General features: G+C 37.1%; 1 protein-coding gene across 1 annotated transcript in view; it reads right to left on the bottom strand.

The window, feature by feature from the left end:
* Positions 1-3,601, bottom strand: part of LOC128663090 (5-phosphohydroxy-L-lysine phospho-lyase) — a 101,795-nt gene extending 98,194 nt beyond the window's left edge. The window contains exons 1-3 of the mRNA XM_053717244.1: positions 3,458-3,601; positions 942-1,060; positions 689-848 (exon numbers count right to left, since the gene is read on the bottom strand). Of these exons, the coding sequence (XP_053573219.1) occupies positions 689-848; positions 942-1,060; positions 3,458-3,522 (344 nt within the window). The 5' untranslated portion in view covers positions 3,523-3,601. The remainder of the gene's footprint in view (positions 1-688; positions 849-941; positions 1,061-3,457) is intronic.
* Positions 3,602-21,167: the final 17,566 nt, after the last annotated feature.

Below are 21,167 nucleotides of genomic sequence, written 5' to 3'. Positions count from 1 at the left end.
GCTCCTTTACAATCCACAATGAATGCTTCTGCCAGGCTCATCTTCCTTACACAGTGCTATTCATCTGCTACATCTCTCTGCCAATCCTTTCACTGGCTTCCTCTTACCTCCAGAATTAAACACAAAATTCTGACTTATAAAGCCCTCAACTGCACTGCTCCCCCCCTATATTTCAGACCTTGTCTCGAGATACTCTCCCGTCCCCTTCTCTCTGCTCACGACCTCCTCCTCTTTTGTTACCGCCACACATCACCATCTACAGGCCTTCTCCAGACTGGCCACAATCTTGTGGAACTCCTTGCCTTGCTCCACAAGACTCGCCCCTAGTTTTGAAAGTTGCAAGCACTCCTTAAAGACTCTACTGTTTAGGGATGCATACAACCTATACTAACCTTTCCTAACCCTAGTTCCTCTTCTCCTTTGTTATCCCCTTAAACCGCTTAGCATGCAAGTCTATAAGCCCAGCTAATTGCTACATACTTCATAAGAGCTGACAACAGTGCAACTCTCGTCAGGGACCTCTACCACTTGACCCCTATAAACGTTACCTTACATACCATGCCTATGTTTATAGTACTGCGGAATCTGTTGACGCTCTACAAATATATGATAATAATAATATTCATAATAATAATAATAGAGAAAAACTTTAAATAATTAAAGTGAACAAGAGATAACTTGATTTTACCCAGAATTCACAAAATAGAAAATACACAATTTCTCAGGCAACGTCTTGGACAATCTTCTTGCGTATTCCACCAGATTATCATGAAGGTATCTTGCATTTGTATTTAAAAGCAGATCTTGTTCACGTGCTGCTTTTACCACAGCAGGATGACAGTGCCCAACTGTGAACAAAATTACAACATTGGGCATTTAGTATAATACATTTCAAACAGCCATTAAACATAATTATATATAATTAAAAAGTTGGCCCCTACCATGAGCAACGTTGTTAATGCAGTCAATATAGCGTTTTCCTTCCTCATCAAACATGTATTGACCTCTGCCGTGTAAAATCTTTATCGGATCTTTAGCAAAAAATATTCTGCAAGCTGACCTGTAAAATAGTATATGTTAAGTCAATTCTAAATATTTAACACATATTTATGCACATCATGATTATCTTCATAAAGTTCACAACAAGATTTATTCACTGTTTATTCTGCACTAGGTCCATTCAGGTATGTACTCCAGACTAATTACAAAAAAGAGGAGCACTGATCCAATTTTTTTTTTAAAAAAAGTAAACATTTTTTTTAAAAAAAAGTAAATTTTTTTTTTTAAATTTAGATAAAAACAGATATACTGTGACATATTAAAATCAAGCGTCAGGAAAATCTTCGGGATACACTGCTACATGAATACTAGACCATGTACTTCAGGCCTACCACTACTTGTGCTCATTCCATCAAACACTATAACAGATGGATAAGGTTCACAGATAGTGAATGTGTATGCCCGAGATCACAAATTGTTATTATTCCCTGCATTTATCATTGCACAAGTGGGCTCTTGTGCAATTATAAGGTCTCACTCGCTCTGTTCGGATTACTTGAGGGTGATTTTAATCTGCCAGCTCTGAAGTGGAAGAGAGGACTTAGGTTTAAATCGCTGCTTTATAAACATCAGTTGCAGGATCACATGAAAAACCATGCAGCTAATAGTGGTATACACCTTTGTATAAATCTACCCCTATGTCTGTGTGTGTATATTTAGGTTTGATAGATTTTTAATAGTTTAATATCACTGGTAACGTTTCACGAATGCTCCCTTGTTACCTTGGCTTGTTACCAGTTTGGGCCAGTTTCTATGTTTGATACATATGCATCAACCTCATCAATACCTCAATAATAATTAACATGCCATCCTGTCCTTCACCCACAACTGTGTTTTAAAGCTCTTTGGAGTATCAGTCATTTACAGCTTTCCCCTACAACTGCTGATTCTGATAGACATATAATTAAGTGCATGTGAATGAACATACTAATGCTGCATTTTGCTAACACTGCTGCCCCACAGTGATCATGACACATGCACCCTCATTCGTATACCTCAGTACGCTCTCATGGTAGCAAGAAAAAAGAGGTATGTTAGATAAAAGCAGTAAATTGTAAAGTTTCTTTAAAATAAGATGCCCTGTCTAAATTATTAAACTTCCATTTGACTTCTATGTTCCATTAAAGGTTCACAGCTATTTTCTGTATTAAACATTGTGTGCTCCTAGAAGTACCACTAAGAGATCAAACAAAACAAAAAAAATGATCAGCAACGCAGTCTTTCAACAAACATATTCCCTTTCCCCATGAAAACTGGTACCATCAAGGATGCCCCCTTTAACGATTTTATTCATACTAACTATGGAAATATTAGCTTCACATGAAAGAGCAAACTCAAAAGTTACAGGTATAAAAATAGGCCCCCATGACTTCAAATTAGAAATGTACGCAGACAACATACTATTTTCGGTTACATGACCTGAGACATCTATTCCAGAAATCCTTTCAGAACTGAATATATTTGGTAAATGTTTCCAATTTCTCAGTCAACATGCACAAATCGGAAACACACGTTTAGTGTTTAGTAGGAATAGATACATATATCATTTTGGTTCATCTTTGGAATGCTCAATATACATTGTAACTATACCCAATATATTTATTAGTGGATACATTTTTTCCTTTTGTGTCACAAATGTATTTTAAAATGTGATTGATGTATGTACAGCTTAAATGCATGTTTTAATTAATTTTAAAGCTTCATGAACGGATATAATAATTTTTAACTGCATTTAAAATTAAAAAAATGTTTGTGTTGCAAATGTATTCTACTTGTGATATATGTACATATGAGAAGTTTATCTCCCTATTTATATATTAAACATTCAATTATTCACAACATTTAATGTATAGAGATATTTTATTTGTGCTGAAGCTTAGCCCTGTTTCTGTGTTGTTTTTTTTATTTTATATTCAAAATAGCTGCTTACTTCAGCCATTTTTTAAATAGTATTTTGTGAAAAGAAACTCTTTATGAAGAACTTTTTAGATAAGGTTGGTGTTCGCCTACCTTGAACAGTTTTTTTTCTCTCTACTATATTTGACCACTGGGTGGCGCTCTCTGTTAACTGGAATATCTGATCATTTAAATATTGTATACTAAAAAGAAAATCCTGTAGTCAGCAGCACCAGTGTGACTGTACAATGATTCATCTGAGGTCAGAAAGCTGTAAAGCAATAATATTGTAGCGGAATAAAAACAACAACATACCTTTGCACTGCGTTACATAGAGAATGCAAATGAAACAAATTAGCAGAATCTGAAAAACAACAACATCCTGGAACCCCAGGGACAATACTTTACTTTAGAAACGTTCTTTAAAAAAAATAATAAGATGCGACAACCCGGAACTTTTGGTCACACACTCATTGGGAGAAACTGCAATTACTAAACCTACCCTATAAGATTCAGCCGGAGGTCCCAGGTCTCCTTCTTGCTGTACAGCTCGTTTGACACGTTCATGTTTTTTGCCAGCACTGAAGGAAAGTCGCTCGCTCAGGCTCTTCCTCCTCCTGTTTGTTTAGTCCTGAGAAGTGACGTGCGCCCTCTGCTGTTTGACTTGCATTATTACTATGTCGATTAACCAGTTTTGAGACTGTTTTAGGTAATTTATAACAGCAATTTAAAATATGTGGAGAGGTGAAAAGTGAGTTTAAAATCCTCCACTAAATCCAAAATGTAGAGAAAATAACTCATTGTGTAAACCATTTACAAATCTAGACAAGTCAGAAGCAAGTCTTAAAAGCAAGTCTTCTGACTTGTCTAGATTTGTAAATGGTTTACACGAGTTCTTTTCTCTACATACAGGTAATTTATACATACTTTTATTTTGCTCCCTTATATTTAGAGCTACTATATATTTATGTAGAAATATATCTGTATAATATATATTCAGTGAAATAAAACCTGTGTGTAAATATGCTTATAATATAGATTAGAGCAGTAATGATAACCTAGGTTACAATGTAGAAAATCACACATCTAAAAGGCCAATAGTGACCTTTTATCGATCTAGTATGTAAAAACCACTGATGTGAAAAAGTGAAAATCTTAGAGCTGCATAAGGAGTTTAAACATGGTTTGCTTGAAAGACAGCAAATTGACATTATATTCTGAAAAATATTTAAATGCAAAAATAATATATTTTATACACTATGTTAATAAACATTCCAGTGAGTGCACTGCCATAGATAGAGGGATGGTAGATTAGATAGATAGATAAATAGATTAGATAGATAGATGGATAAATCAAAACAGATGCCAGCACTCTCAGGATTTACGAACAATACATAATACATTTGTTTTATTATACAAATACATTTAGTATTGTTTGTAAATCCAGAGAGTACACGCATATGTTGACTATGTGCAAATCTTAAAATTAAAGTAATGAATTTATTTCAACGTCATCTATTGCTGAAGACCTATTATATCTTGAATCTAATTTGAGCACTGGTACTCCACTGTATTTCACCAGCCTTGTAAGACTTTCATGCAAACTGAACATACTCTTTTAACTCCCCATAATGCAGATGATTTTTGCAAGGAATATTTATGTTGTTTTTTTTTTTTACACTGATTTCCTTGTCCCTAGAACAAAAGAACCCTCATTAACCAATCACAAACTAATACACATATATAGCATGAACTCTGTTTGCATTGCACGTGTGCAGTTATCAATTTTCAAAATCTTTTTAAAACTGCTATTGCAAATAATGCTTTTCCTGCTTCATGGGTGTTGGTGCAAAACTAAATCCATCTTAAAGAGCAAATGACGGACTTCCGTTTGGGGGAGGAGCAAGCAGGGTGCTGCACGTTGGGCTGCCTTTGCTCACAGCTCAAACCAAACACTCCCGCCTTCAACTAGCCCTTGGCCGTGGACCCCGTTACGGCCTGGGCACAGGATTTTGGGATCCACGAAGTGGAAGTCTGCCTTTGCTGTTTTATATGCTTTCTGGCAGAAGCAACCTGCTAGAATGTTGCTATTGTGTATATCAATCGGTGTAATCAAAATGTAGCGGTCTTTGTCTTAACTGTTGCAAACAATACCTGACTACCTATACATAGACACTGTATGAGAAGAATGTTTTGTCTTGCAGCGGATTGCCTTGTCCTTCTGCAATAAACCTGCAAAGTGTAAAAAGCTCACTGCTTCTATCTATCTGGTGACATTTGGGTGGAGGCGAGAGGCCGGTTAGTTTCCTGGTAAACTAACAGTAGTGAAGCCCTTGCTATACCGGATTATAAACAGCAGTAGTGATAATAGGCAGGACTGCTCGACTGGACCACGGCCTCTAAGGAAAATAACCGCTACAGAGACTCTATCCCTATAATAACGTTTGGCATTAATACCGGGACCAGAAAGTCGTGGAAATCATACCTGAGTTTGTTGTCATGTGTCCTGCTTGTCTGCATGCTGATGGAGATGAGATGCCTAGCGGCTCCCTGGTGAGTGTATAGGCTGAAGCGACAGCGACAGACCCGGTGGTGGTCCGGCGGATGAATCCAGACGTCTAGTGCGCTGCGACGGTAGCGTGAAGTGTAGTTCCGGTGGAAAGCTATACCTTACAGAGAGCTGGTAGGAGACCTGGACTACCGAACGGAGGGGGCATATCAAGTAGGGCCCTACAGGCAGAAGGTGATTCCCTAAAGGATACAGCCTGAGTCCAGGAAGGTCTGGGGATAGCATGTCGGAATGTTCTTGCCTGTATAAACAAGGTACTCTATACATGATTTCTGTAATGGCGGTATAACTCCAACACGAGTCCTGAAAGCAGAACCAGTAGAAAGAGAGACGTTTGGCTTTTTTGGAGTTCGTGGAACACGGGACATACTGGATGGGTAATATTATGTACAGTGACTGTATGGATTAATCTTTATTGGGGGTCAAGATTGCATTATCTCAAAGGGAGACTCTTTCTGAACATCTCTACCGTATCTATGTTTTATATGAAAGTGGATGGGAACTTTTCCTTCTTTTTTTCTGATACCGTGATTTGCAAAGTTTAAAAAGCATTTACTCACTTTCTTGTTGCTGGACATTTGATTATTTGAGTTTAAGCAATACTCAGTAAAGTGACAATGTATACAGACATTTAGCGCTACATGATTCCCTCTAGGTAAATCATCTGAAGCTGCCATAGGTTTAGGATTATAGTCTGTATTACAAATATTGGTCTAAGAAGGATAATCTGTTGCTTAAGGTTAAGGGTGTCAGATCATATTGCAAATTGTGCCTAATGATATATTGCATTATCTGAGGGTATTATTATGTGGCCCTTGGCTCTCTGGATTATAATTTTCAGTTAGATTGTATTGCCTAAACTGCTTGTATTTGTCTGCATTGTTTAAACTGATTGGTCTCCTGACGAAGCTCTAGTGGGTATCTCAGGAATATTAACCAGGCTGCAAGTTTGTTCTTTTATTACTGTGTCTAGGCTGGCAGATACAACTGATACATTGCTGGAAAACTAATTCCCTGAGAGATGCAAGCACAAGATCAGTTGTATAGGCTACCCTGACAACAGATATCTCTAATTGCAAATGCTGAAATCTTGATGATAATTAATAGACATATGCATATAGAGCTTAATAACCCTTAAATCATCATTAGCTGACTCTGCAATATATGTATTTAAGAGCTTAGTGGTATTAATAAGTGCAACTTGGAACAACCTAAATCTCTCAAAAATTATAAATATTTAGAAACTAGGAGTTTTTTTTTTTCTGACAGGTCACTCCTTCCTTAGACACTTTTTTCTTTTTTTGCTGTTTTTTTTTTTTTTTTTCTCTTTCTCACACAGTCACCAGTCAGTTCTATCTGGCTTAGTAGCACAGGCACGTAATTCACCTTTATATACACATTTTTTTTTTTATTTTTTTTTTTTCTCCTTCACCTTTTACATGTTTTTAATATATCTACACACATTCTTTTTTTTTACACTTATAAATAATACACGAACTTAATAGTTTTATAAATTTTGTGGCACATTCACTCTGAGTGGCCTTGCAGTGAGTTTGTATATATGGATAAATTCATACTTACAACTCGGAATTCCTCTCCTACTATGCCTGTCAAACAAAAAGAAAAGAAAATGGCTAAACGCACTGACCAGACACTAGATTCATCACAAACTCAGAGCGAGATACACATTGATATGCAGGAACTTGTTTCCCAAATCACTAAGACAATTACACCACAATTGGATAGTATGAAATCAGATATCAAAAACGATATTTGTAGTCTCACGGCAGAGATAAGGCAATTCTCTACAAGACTATCAGACGTAGAGACCAGAATTTCAGATATTGAGGATAAACTTCACTTTACCGAACCTATTACTGTGGATTATATGGCACGTGTTGATAAGTTGCAAGCCAGAGTTGAAGATCTGGAGGACCGGTCTAGGCGCAATAATCTTAGAATTATCGGTCTTCCAGAAACTGACACTTATCAAGACTTGATGCATTTTGCTATGGTCATTCTACCTCAGAGTCTTGGAATTAACTCAGTTACACCAGTGCTCATAGAGAGGATCCACAGAATAGGGGTAGCACGATCTGTGAGAAAAGATCATAGTGTTAGTAGACCCATTGTACTGAAGTTCTTAAATTTTCAAGACAAAGTAACTTTTCTTCGGCAGTACAGGAAAATGTATCCACTTATGATAGATCAACACAAGATCTTAATTTTTCAAGATTTCTCTAGTGAGACGGTAGCAAAGCGCAAAGAGATGACCCCGTTTTGTTCTAAACTTCTAAACGCCAATCATAATGCTAGGATGATATATCCGGCTAAATTAGTGCTATCAATAGACGGAAATCAGAAGGTTTTGAAACAATTGCAAAGAAGCGCAGGATTTCTGTAAGGGATCAGGGTATACAATGAAGATAGTGAATCAAAACATACTTTAGACAGGTAGTCAGGCCCTGACATGGAAGTCACCGATTGCATGGAAGATAGTGAGCTTATGGATGTGTTGGTATGTGGTTTGTTGGCACATGGATGTGCTTGGCGTGAATGTAGGTATATATGTGAATGTCTGCGGTATGAGGGGGATTGGGGGCTCCGCCCCCCCCCCTTTTTCTTTTTTTTTTCCCCTTCTCTTTTTTTTTTTTTTTTTTTTTTGCGGCTATCTCCACCGATAGGATTATGAGATTATATAGCTTAATTGTACAACTAAAGGAATGAAGGCGGGCATAAGTCCCTTAAATCTTCTTTCATGGAATGTAGGTGGGATAACCTCCCCAATTAAGAGGAAAGCTATTATCAGATTGCTTGGGACATATAAACCCGATATAGGTGATGCTGCAGGAGATCCACCTAAAAGACACTGAGGACTATGAAGCTAAAAACAAAATGGGTGGGAGAAAGTTGTGGCATTGGCAGGGGAAGGCAGGGAAGGAAAGGATTGGCAATTTTGATTAATAAACAATTGACGTATGAAATAATTAGCATAGAACAGGACCCTGGAGGGTAGATTCCAAATCATGAAGATAAAAATCAATTCAGTCTGTTTTACAATTTGTAATGTATACGGCCCTAATGGTCTTAGATACACACTTCTGGAATAACTTAATTAATAAGCTACTGGGATATATGAGGCAGAACTTAATAATAGCGGGAGACCTTAATCTAACACCCTTCCTAACTTAGATAGAATTGGGAGGAAGGAATCATATAAGGGGGATCGGAAAACACGAATATTTCAAAAACTATGTGCCCAAACTTGGGGGTGCGGGACATCTGGAGGGTCCATCATCCAGACACTAAGGCATACACATGCGCATCATCAAGCTTCCAAAGCCTTTCTAGAATTGACATGTTCTTAATTGCAGAAAATTTGCTTGGCACTGACTGTTAAAACCGACATTAAAGATATCGTACTGTCAGATCACGCCATCATATCTCTGGAGTTCGGTTGTAATGTTTTTAAAAGGGAGAATAATAATAATTTGTTCTTCCCTAAATATCTAATTTCTAACAGTGGATTCCAGAATTATTCTTAAAAATAAATGGACTGAGTATCATAGCTTTAATGGGGATTACCTGGAGGAAAACTGAAATTTATTGGGGAGGCAGCGAAGGCTGTCCTTAGAGGGCACATTAAAGTTTATTTAGGTATATTAAAAAAAAAAAAAAAAACAGACAGAGTTACAACTCTCAAACACCAGTTAGGAATTGTTATAATACATATATAGCTCTCAGATCCAATGATAACTGGAAGAAGTATAGTGAAGCCAAATCTCAGTGGACTATCTTTTTAAAACAGAAGGCTGTGCAAGAGGGCTTAAAACAGAAAGCGCTATATAGAGGTTTCACTGGCCGGGCTGCAAAGTATCTGGCTAGAATTACTAAACCAAAAGATAGTAATTGGATTACAGCTATCAGACAGAATAGCAATAGGTATACGCAAACAGAAGAAATAAAGAAAGTATTCTATGAATACTTCCAAGGTATTTATAGGGCAGACCCTTCCAATCATGTAGACAAAGAGACATTTTGGTCCAGGTTAAAACTCCCAAGAATCTCATCGGAGGAAGCTCGAGATTTAAATCTGCCAATTACATTGCAAGAAATAAATGTAGCAATCAAACAAGCTAGTCTGAATAAAGCTCCTGGGCCTGACTGTCTCCCGATAGAATTTTACAGAATACTACAAGAGGAGGTGACCCCAATTTTACATAAATTATTTAACAGCTACTATGGCTCGCATTCAAGTTGTTCCAAATATTTTATAGCATCTACATCTCGCGTATTCTAAAGAAAAATAAGGACCCAGAGAGAGTTGAGATCATATAGACTCTATATCATTATTAAATCAGATTATAAGTTATTGACACTCAATTATAGCTCGACGCGTTTACAAGCGGGGTCCTTAGGAATATTATATATGAGAATCAAGTTGGCTTTATGCAGGGGAGAAACCCAGTAAAAAGCATTCCGAAAACTGATGTTGATTCTGGATTATCTTTGGAACAATTTGTCAGAGAAAGCAGGGGACAGGCTGAGTGCCGCAATTGTGGGCATTGGATGAGGAGAAAGCATTTGATTATGTAGATTGGGGTCACCCTGCACACGGCCATAGATAAATTTTGGATTCAGCGGCCATTTTGTTGATTTTGTTTAAACTGATATATAGTAATCCCGTCTCCTCAATCATAGTAAATAATTATCCACAGATTTTTTTCTCTCTTCATAGAGGTACAAAGACACGGCAAGGATGCCCTTTATCCCCCCTCTTATTAATATATCACTTGAACCATTGGCTATATTGTTGCGTGATCAATTAGAGGGTATCTCCATTCAGGGGCCAAAAGTTCATTCTCTCACTATACGCAGATGACCTATTTGCTTTTCCTTAACAACATGGAGGTTAATTTACCCGATATTGCTTAAAACATTACATCTGTTTGGCTCAATATCAGGTTATAAAATTAACTCAAGGTAAATTGGAGTTACTATGGAAAAGGGAAACCAATAAAAGGCAATAAGGATACACCCTTTCAAAGAAACTAAGCATATAAACATCTGGGCATAGTTCTTAGTAATAATCCGTCAGAGTGGTATACTCTAAATTTTCCATCTTGTTTGCAGGAAATACAATATTGCTTAGACAATTGGATAAATCTTCCGATTTCGTCTTATACCAACGGTATCATGTTGATTAAGACCCATTTTATTCCTAAACGTTTATATTGTTACAGAATATCCCTTTTTGCTCAAAACAGAGATGTTGTCACATTTAATCAGATATGCCTCTAAGTTTTATTTGGAAGGGGAGGAAAGGCCACGGATGCATTAAATAGGTTAATGAATGTTAGCCTGGTGGCTGGCCTGTCGTTTCCTAATATTAAATATTATAACTGGGCTACAATATTAAAATATGCCGTAGATTGGATCACTGAAAAGGAGTACGTTACCTTATACCAGTTTGAATCTAGTATGTTGCTCCATTTGATTTGAAAGCTATATTGCAGTGCCCAATGAGAAAGCTCCCTGTAACATTGTTAATATGATAACGTTTAAAAATATTGTCAGGGTGTGGCAAAAATATTGCCTGGAAATTGAGGTGACTCCATTTGCGACAGAATTTTCTGACAGTCCAAGGGTAATCCAAAATTTCAGCCGGGTATCAATCCCAGGTATTTCAGGGCTGGCGGGAGAAAGGCTTAAGGTATGTAGTACAGTTGTTGGTGGAACCTGGTCTAATTAATACATTTGATACTCTTAGAATTAAGTATGGAATTCAGAACAAGGAGTTTTTCGGCCTATCTTCAAATACGGCATTATTTTAACCTATGTTCAAACAGAATTCAAGCTAATTGGACCCACCGGGCCCGCTAGCAACTGGGATAAAAATCTATCAAGCGGGAAGCTTCTCTATATCTAACTTCTATAAGATTTTGAGATGCCAATATTAAAACTAGATACAAATTAAGTATATACGGTGGATATGGCTAAAATATTTCCCAGAGATTAGATATTATAGATATACAAAATAGCTTACATAATCAATGACTCATGGGTCCCCACTAGCGTGGCGTGAATCCCAGCTCAAGATATATATAATGTATATATTACTCCAATGTAAAATGACCATGTGGTAAAAAAAAGTACATCTCTGCGCAAAATGTCGCTTAGAAAATGCTGACAGTTATGCATTGGCTTATGGTCCTGTCCTAAAGTTATGCAATTTTGGAATAAGATATCCTATTGGATTAGGGTGGACAGTTCACATTGGAATAAGTATAGGCTCGCAAGATGTCGTGTTCCTCACTACGCGGTTGACGGGTGGTAGGGAATATAAGCTCCGACAATACATTAGTGATGCTAGCCCGTAATATTATTCTGAAAAATTGGAAGGCTGCGCAGGAATTTAAATTTCTTAGACTTTAAGAAAGCAGTTATCATGCAAATTACTATGGAACAGTATAACATAAAAAAGTTAAATAATGACCAGGTCCAAGCCTTCTTTCATAAATGGGAGGGTATCATTAAATCACTTTCCGAGTAGTACTCAAATACAGGTAGTTGGGTCCATTGAGTAACTCCACTTTTGTTCTTCAAAACATACTTATAGGGCATTATCCAGAGAATGGTCTACTAATTAAGAGAGTATCTGGAGGGGTCTAGGGTTTTTTTTTTATTTTATTATTTTATTATTTGAGTATTATTTTGAACTTGGGGTGTCTGGATTGGTATGAATGTGTGTGTGAATTTGGATTGGTGGTTGAATGTAGACATATATATACATGGATACATAAATAATAATTTAATATAGGCTTTGGTCAATTAGACAAGAAGACTAAGATAATCAGATAGAAGAAGATGTTTTCTTTCTTTCTCCTTTTTCACCTTTTTTTTTCTTTCTTTCTCCCTCTCCCCTCTTCCAGTAAGGTATGTGTCTTGAGTATCTAAGGTCAAGTAGGAAGGGATTGGGATCTATAACTGAATATAAGGGTTTTTTTTCTTTTAAAGGTGATTAATTTATTTTCTGTGTTTTGTTGTATAAAGATGATATATATGTTTTACAAAATGTGACAAGTCTGCGCACTTGAATGTCCATGTGGTTGGGAAACTAATAAAAAAGAAATTAAAAAAAAAAAAAAAAAAAAAGAGCAAATGACAGGAGACAATATGAGGGGGGAGGAGTCAACAGACAATTTAGACAACAGTATTAAACCAAGCTTCCCTGGGGAGACAGTGAACAAGCACAATAAGCAGATGTATTTTACAGCAAAAGGCAGCAAAATAAATAATGAACGTATATGGCAATAATGTTATACTTTAAATAATGAAACATTTTATGCATTGTTAAAATGTTCCGTTCAATGGTCCTTTAAAGTGATTGTAAACTTTGGCAATTTAATCCACAGTATATAAAATTATTCATAGGTACGGAGCGATGTTCACAATCTATAAATAGTAATTATTTTATGAAGGAAACGTCTTTAAATATTTTAATGAATGAAAGTGCCCCCTGTTTTTATGAATCATTTTATATACTGTGGATTAAATTGCCAAAGTTTACAATTACTTTAAGTGAGCAATATAAAATTACAATCAATTTTCTTTCTATTTTGTACTAAACTATGTTGACTTGTATACACTGTTATCCATATAGCAACCATTTACTATTAAGCTAGGGATACTAAACACACAATATTTCATGATAACATGAGAACAAAGTAGATTTGATAATAGAAGTAAATTGGACACTTTTCTTAAAGGGACAGTAAAGTCAAACTTAAACTTTCATGATTCAGATAGAGCATGCAATTATAAACAACTATCTAATTTACTACTATTATTAAATTTTCTCATTCTCTTAGTATTTTTATTGAAAAAAGCAGGAATCTAAGCTAAGGAGCTAGGCCATTTTTGGTTCAGAACCCTAAATAGCACTTGCTGATTGGTGGCTACATTTAGCCACAATGAGCAAGCGCAAGCCCAAGTGCTTGAACCAAAAAATGGGCTGGCTGCTTAGTTTACATTCTTGGCTTTCAAAAAAAAAGAGAAGAGAACAAAGCAGTGATTTGCAACATTGTATAACAAAGCTACAAATAATGTTGCAAAGCACTGCTGTCATAGAGTACTAAAGACACGTGCACACACCTGAGCCCTTATAAACCTACCTAGTTTTACTTTTCAATAAAAGATACCAAGAGAACAAAAGCAAATTTGATAACAGAAGGTAAACTGAGAAGTTGTTTTTTAGGATTGCATGCTCTATGCGAATCATGAAAGTTTAAGTTTGATTTTACTGTCCCTTTAACAAAGTGTCCAATTTACTTCTATTATCAAATTTACTTTGTTCTCATGTTATTCTTTGTTGAAGAAATATCTAGGTAGGGACATTGTCTGAAGCAGTACATGACAGTGCTGCCATCTAGTGCACTTGCTAAAGTATAACATTGTGGCAAAAACTGCTGCCATATAGTTCTACAGACACATGCACACTCCTGAACTTACATCCCCTGATTTCAACAAAGGATAAACAATAAAACAAAAATTTTTGATAATAGATGTAGTTTATTATTATTATTAGTATTATTATCATCAGTTATTTGTAGGCTGGCATCAGATTCCGCAGCACTAATTGGAACATTGGAAAGTTTTTTAAATTGTATGCTCTAGTCTTAGTCAAGAAAGAAAAAGTTTGACCTGTTAGCCATCATGGAACTTGTCTCCTTCATTGTCCTATGATCGGCACACTGCCAGGCCAGGAGACTGGATCAGGAGTAGCCATTTTCCTCTCTCCATTACTTTACCTTCCAGTGCATTCCCTGACTCCCCTCCCTTTCTGTCTCATCTTTTGAAGTCACGCTATCCGCCTCTCCTATAACTCTCCCTGTTGCTGTTATCTATTGGCCTTCTGGACCAGCATCACAATTTCCAGACTACTTGGAAACCTGACTCCCACACTTCCTCTCTTTGTAACGTCCCGCTTCTCTCATCTTAGGGGACTTGAACATACCGGTTGGCAATCCTAACTTGCCTGCTGCCTCTACATTTCTATCCCTTGCCATCTCTTTTGGCCTCCCCCAGTGGACAACATTACAACCCCCGTGAAGGGCAAATCAGTTGATCAGATTCTTCACCAATCTAATGTTCCATTTCCAAGTTCTCTATCTTCCCTTTCATCTAATTTTACCACCATCTACTAACTTTCTCTCTTACTTTAGAACTACCTAGGAGCTGGGTAGATGCACTGTCACTTTATTTTTTTTATTTTTTACTTTATTTAAATGTAATCTTATTGAAGAAAGAATTTAAGCATTACAACAATAGATAGCATATAAAGTTATACATCAATAAGTCTTTACACATCAGGATACAACTGGCAAGGTTACATAGCAACCTAGGGAGGGTGAGATACAGTTTGTTATTTTGAACTTAAGATGTGTACAGATTTGGTTAGGATATAAATGATAAGAGTAGTATGGAAAACTCAGATGTTTAAATATTTGAAAGTCACTTTTTTAGAGTCTAAAAACCATGTAACTTGCACAAGTGAAAACAAACATTTATTTTGAAAGTAAAACAACCTGTTTCTGTTTTCAAAGGTAGGTATACTTTTCCTTTAAAGGGGTAGGAAAGTTAAAATTAAACTAGCATGATTCAGATAGAGCATGCCATTTTAAGACACTTTTAAATTCACTTCTATTTTCAAATGTGCTTTTTTCTCTTGGTATCCCCTGTTAAAAAAAAGAATACGCACATATCCTGCACTACTAGTTGCTGATTGGTGCCTGCACACATTTGTCTCTTGTGATTGGCTAACTAAATGTGTTCTGCTAGCTGCTAATAGTGCAATGCTGCGCCTTAAGAAAAGGATAACAAGAGAATGAAGCATATTTTTATATATATTATAATAGAAACAAATTGGAAAGTTGTTATAAATTGTATGTTCTATCTGAATCATGAAATAAACTTTTGGGGTTTCCTGTCCCTTTAAGGGAAATTTTTGCAAATAAAGCAAGAAATTTGCTTGTAATAGTAATCCAGCATACAACTGGAAATAATAAACAGACAGATTACAAATTTTGCGTTTTGAGTGAAAAAGCATCGTTATGGCCCATAACAATGCTTTTTCCCTACCGCTACTATTACGAGTCTTGTCAGAATAGCTGTACCGCACACTTTTTTGGCCGTCACGCAACGTCAGTACCGCACTTTTAAAAATGGGACTTCAATAGTGCTGGTATTATGAGTTTTGCGGGGAGGCCAAAAAGTGAGCGGTACAGCCTATACTGACAAGATCCGTACCGCCATCTAAAGTCAGTAGTTATGAGTGTTACGTTATAAAACTGTAGCATAAAACTCATAACTAAAGTGTTAAAAAGTACACCCATAAACTACCTATTAACCCCTAAACCGAGGCTCTCCCGCATCGCAAACACTAAAATAAAATTATTAACCCCTAATCTGCCGCTCCGGACATCGCCGCCACTTAAAAAATGTATTAACCCCTATTCCGCTGCTCCCCAACATCGTCGCCACTATAATAAAATTATTAACCCCTAAACCACCGCCCTCCCACATAAAAAACACAATTTAAATATAATTAACCCCTAATCTGCCGTCCCGCCCACTGTGCCGCTATAATAAACCTATTAACCCCTAACCTTAACCCTAACACCCCCTAACTTTAATATAATAAAATAATTCTAAATAAAACTTACTATTAATAACTAAATAAATCCTATTTAAAACTAAATACCTGTAAAATAAACCCTAACTAATAGTTATATATAGCTATCTTAGGTTTTATTTTTATTTCACAGGTAAGTTTGTATTTATTTTAACTAGGTAGACTAGTTAGTAAATAGTTATTAATTATTTACTAGCTACCTAATTCAAATAAATACAAATTTACCTGTAAAATAAAACCTTAACCCGCCTTACACTAAAAACTAACATTGCAATAAAATTAAATAAATTAAATTAACAAAATACATTTGTCTAAATTACAAAAAAAAATAAACACTAAATTACACAAAATAAAAAAAGAAATTATTATTGGCTGATTGGAATAGCCAATAGAATGCGAGCTCAATTCTATTGGCTGATCCAATCAGCCAATAGGATGAAAGCTTAATCCTATTGGCTGATTGCAACAGCCAATAGGATTTTTTCCCACTTAATTCCTATTGGCTGATAGAATTCTATCAGCCAATCGGAATGTAAGGGACGCCATCTTGGATGACGTCATTTAAAGGGGAAACTTCATTCTTCAGCAGCCATCGGAAGAAGAGGATGCTCCGCACCGGATGTCTTGAAGATGGACACGCTCCGGATGGATGAAGATAGAAGATGCCGTCTGGATAAAGACTTCTGCCCGCTTGATGAAGACTTCTGCCGGCTTTGATGAGGACTTCTGCCGCCTTAATGAGGATTGATGTCCAGTCTTCAAAAACTGTAAGTGGACCATTGGGGGTTAGTGTTTTTTTAAGGGTTTATTGGGTGGGTTTTATTTTTAACTTAGGGTTTTGGGCAATGTAAAAGAGCTAAATGCCATTTTAAGGGCAATGCCCATCCAAATGCCATTTTCAGGGCAATGGGGAGCTTAGGTTTATTTAGATAGGGTTTTATTTGGGGGTTTGGTTGTGTGGGTGGTGGGTTTTACTGTTGGGGGGTTGTTTGTATTTTTTTTACAGATAAAAGAGCTGATTTCTTTGGGACAATGCCCCGCAAAAGGCCCTTTTAAGGGCCATTGGCAATTTAGTGTAGGCTAGGGTTTTTTTTATTTGGGGGGCTTTTTTTATTTTGATAGGGCTATTAGATTAGGAGTAATTCGTTTTTATTTTTTGATAATTTCTTTTTTTATTTTGTGTAATTTAGTGTTTATTTTTGTTGTTGTAATTTAGATACATGTGTTTTGTTAATTTAATTTATTTAATTTTATTGTAATGTTAGTTTTTAGTGTAAGGCAGGTTAGGTTTTATTTTACAGGTAAATGTGTATTTATTTTAACTAGGTAGCTAGTAAATAGTTAATAACTATTTACTAACTAGTCTACCTAGTTAAAATAAATACAAACTTACCTGTGAAATAAAAATAAAACCTAAGATAGCTACATGTAACTATTAGTTATATTGTAGCTAGCCTAGGGTTACAGGTAAGTATTTAGTTTTAAATAGGAATTATTTAGTTATTAATAGTAAGTTTTATTTAGAATTATTTTAATTATATTAAAGTTAGAGGGTGTTAGGGTTATGTTAGGGTTAGGGTTACGTTAGGGGTTAATAAATTTATTTAGTGTTAGTGATGTGGGAGGCCAGAGGTTTAGGGTTAATAAGTTTAGTATAGTGGCGGCGACATTGGGGGCGGCAGATTAGGGGTTAATACATTTATGTAGGAGGCGGCGATGTTGAGGACGGCAGATTAGGGGTTAATAAGTGTAATTTAGGTGTCCGGTGATGTCGGGGGCGGCAGACTAGGGGTGTTTAGACTCAGGGTTTATGTTAGGGTGTTAGGTTTAAAACATACATTTTTTTTTACCCATAGACATCAATGGGGCTGTGTTACGGGAGCTTTACGCTCCGCGAGGATCGCAGGTGTTAGGCTTTTTTTTAGCCGTCCCTCCCCATTGATGTCTATGGAGAAATCGTACATGAGCACGTCAAAACACCTCTTGTATTTGAGTGAGGTATGGAGCTCAACGCAACCATATTGCCAGCACAAGCCGTTTTTTTGCAAACCTGTAATAGCAGCGCTATGAAAGGTGAGCGGTGAAAATAACTTGCAAGGTTATTAGCGAGCCAGCCATAATGCAAAACTCGAAATCTGGCTGAAAGTATTTAGAAAAGTCCTAGAGTAAGTGATGAGTAATGGTGGCAAACAGAAACCAAATTAAGCAAGACAAAATAAAGAGTCCTTTTCCTTTTAAAAGCAGTAACAGAAAGTCTTTAAACCTAATGAAATCATTAGGCAGTATTGCGAGCAAAGCGATAAGGGTATATCACGTCTATTTGCGCACTTTGGAAGTAGCGTACATATTACGAGTAAAAGTCATCGCGTTCGCTTGGGCGCAATTGAATTTAACGCATGTTGGGTTAGCATGACTTCAGAGCTCTGGTTAACTGTTATGCAAGACTAAAAAGTTGAAAAAACACATAAAAAAGACATTGTACAGTACAGTATGTATGTATGTATATATATATATAGGTATAGATATATATTTTACCAGAAGACCTTCAGATATATATATAGAAGTATTTATTTAACAGTAAATAGAACATATGCCTGCTATGTGAAGAACATTGCAATGGTGAAATATTCATAGCGCACTTGCTTAAATGTGATCAGGGTTTGCGTGGAAGTATAGGTGTTGTTTCCCACTTTTAATGCTCCTATGAAAGTCTATACTATAGGGGAACACGTTAAAGCATTTGCGTACCACTTTTTGCGTGCGTCAAGGTACTTTTTAACCGTCGACTTGCAATACACTTGTAAACAGACATGTGAAAAAGCTTACTTCTAGCGAAGTTAACACACAAGCAGGAGGGTTAATTTGCACTCCAATCGTAATGTAGCCCACAGACGTCTGGTTGCTTTCAGCAGAAATAGGATATCTTTAAACCAAAGTGTAGATTCATTCAAACAAAGATGATAATTCAGTATTAAACTCAACCACTTGGCAAAGCTGCACCCTCTGCTGTTTGCCATGCATACATGCACTCGATGACGACCATTGACCCCAGACAGACCCACTATCGTCAACAATGTTCATGGACAGCTGAACATCTGTGGAGAAAATCAGGCCCTCATACTGAATTTCCTACACTTTACATTCATCCTCAGCCTGGCCAAAACAAGTTCTATCTCTCTTCCCTTGTGTCAACTCACACATCTAAACCCAGAAGCTATCTTCAACCTTTACCTACCTCCTATGTCTGCCTGCACCAACACACACTACCAAGCTCACTGCTCAGATTATTGCTGATCACTTCAAAAATAAAATTGACACAATTAGAAACGACATCTTTCCTCACACCCCTAAAACCCATCCCTTTTACCCACACCTTTGATTAACAAAACTCTGTTACTTCTCTCCTGTAACAAAGGAAGAAGTTGTGATACTCTTATTCTCTGCTCATCTCACCACCTGTCCACATGACCCTATTCCTTCTCGGCTTCTTTCCCTCTCTCTCTGCTTCTTTGACCCTTGTCCTAACTCATCTATTTATCCAGTGTTTCATCACTTGCACATTTCCTGATACATCATAAAAAAAGATAAATTATGCTTGCCTGATATTTTCTTTTCTTCCAATGAAAAGAGTCCACAGCTGCATTAAATTTCTTTTGGGGAAACAAAAACCTGGCCACCAGGAGGAGGCAAAGACAACCCAGCCAAAGGCTTAAATACTCCTTCCACTTCCCTCATCCCCCAATCATTCTGCCGAGGAACAAGGAACAGTAGAAGAAAAATCAGGGTGAAAAGGTGCCAGAAGAATAAAAATAAAGACGCCCCACATAAAAAAGATGGGTGGGGAGCTGTGGACTCTTTCATCGGAAGAAAAGAAAATTATCAGGCAAGCATAATTTATGTTTGCTTCCTAAATGGGAAAGAGTCCACAGCTGCATTCATTACTTTTGGGAAAACAATACCCAAACTATAGAGGACACTGAATGACAAAACGGGAGGGTACAATAGGCGGCCCATTCTGAGGGCACCAGGCCTGAAAACCACTACCCAACAAAAAAAATTTGCTTCAACCGAAGCCGAGAGACAGGAAAGGAAAAGGCCCCAAGGACACTGACCAGCAGATAGTCCGGAGAGCCTAGCTAGAGACCACAACTCAGACTCAACTGAGCAAACAGTCCTCAGGGCGACACCATCACCCAACAGTCAATCTCCCACCATACACCCTTTACTAGTGAAGGGAACCCCAGCCGAACTCCCAAAGGAAACAAGGCAAGGAAGAACCAAATGGAAACCGAAGGTTATCATAAACGCCATAAAAGGAGAACCCCTCAAATTAAACTAAGCTCGCAAGACCCAAATGGGTCCTGACAATAATGGGAGCAACGCCCAATCCAAATAGAAACCACAAGGTTTACAACCAGGTAGCAGAACAGAGAAAGGTTCTCACAACATCCTGCAAAGGATTGGAAAAGCTAGCTAGCAACACGATCAAGGCGCAAACAGCTGTAGCTGGTTTCAAAGAGCAACCCCCTCACTTGCCAGGAAGCAAGCCAACCAGCGCCTAGGGACAACTGAATACAAAGACCAAACATCCTCCGAGCTCAGAACACTGAAGAATTCAGGCAAAATACATGTAGCAGACCCAGACGAAGGTAAACACCTGAGTCAAGAACACGCAGCCATCCTCAGGATGACACAGAAGAATACTTGATAGAAGCGGCTACCAAAATGTAGAGTGGTAACCTCCACTATAGAAGGCACACTAAGCAGCCGAACCACAAGACCTACACATAGGTCTCGAAATAAAAGGAGAGCCCAAAACCTCAACAAGGACCAATGTATCCCCAAGTTCCGAGAAGAACAACGGATCTCAGGGCCTTCCTCCATCCCGCCCAACCCAAGCATCGGCAGATCTGAATCAGGGAACCAGAAAAACCCAGCTCAAACAACAAG

Source organism: Bombina bombina, chromosome 6 (genome assembly GCF_027579735.1).
Source record: "Bombina bombina isolate aBomBom1 chromosome 6, aBomBom1.pri, whole genome shotgun sequence".
Taxonomy (NCBI): Eukaryota; Metazoa; Chordata; class Amphibia; order Anura; family Bombinatoridae; genus Bombina; species Bombina bombina.
The sequence above is the reverse complement of the archived record's forward strand: the minus strand, read 5'-3'. Positions and strand labels throughout refer to the sequence as shown.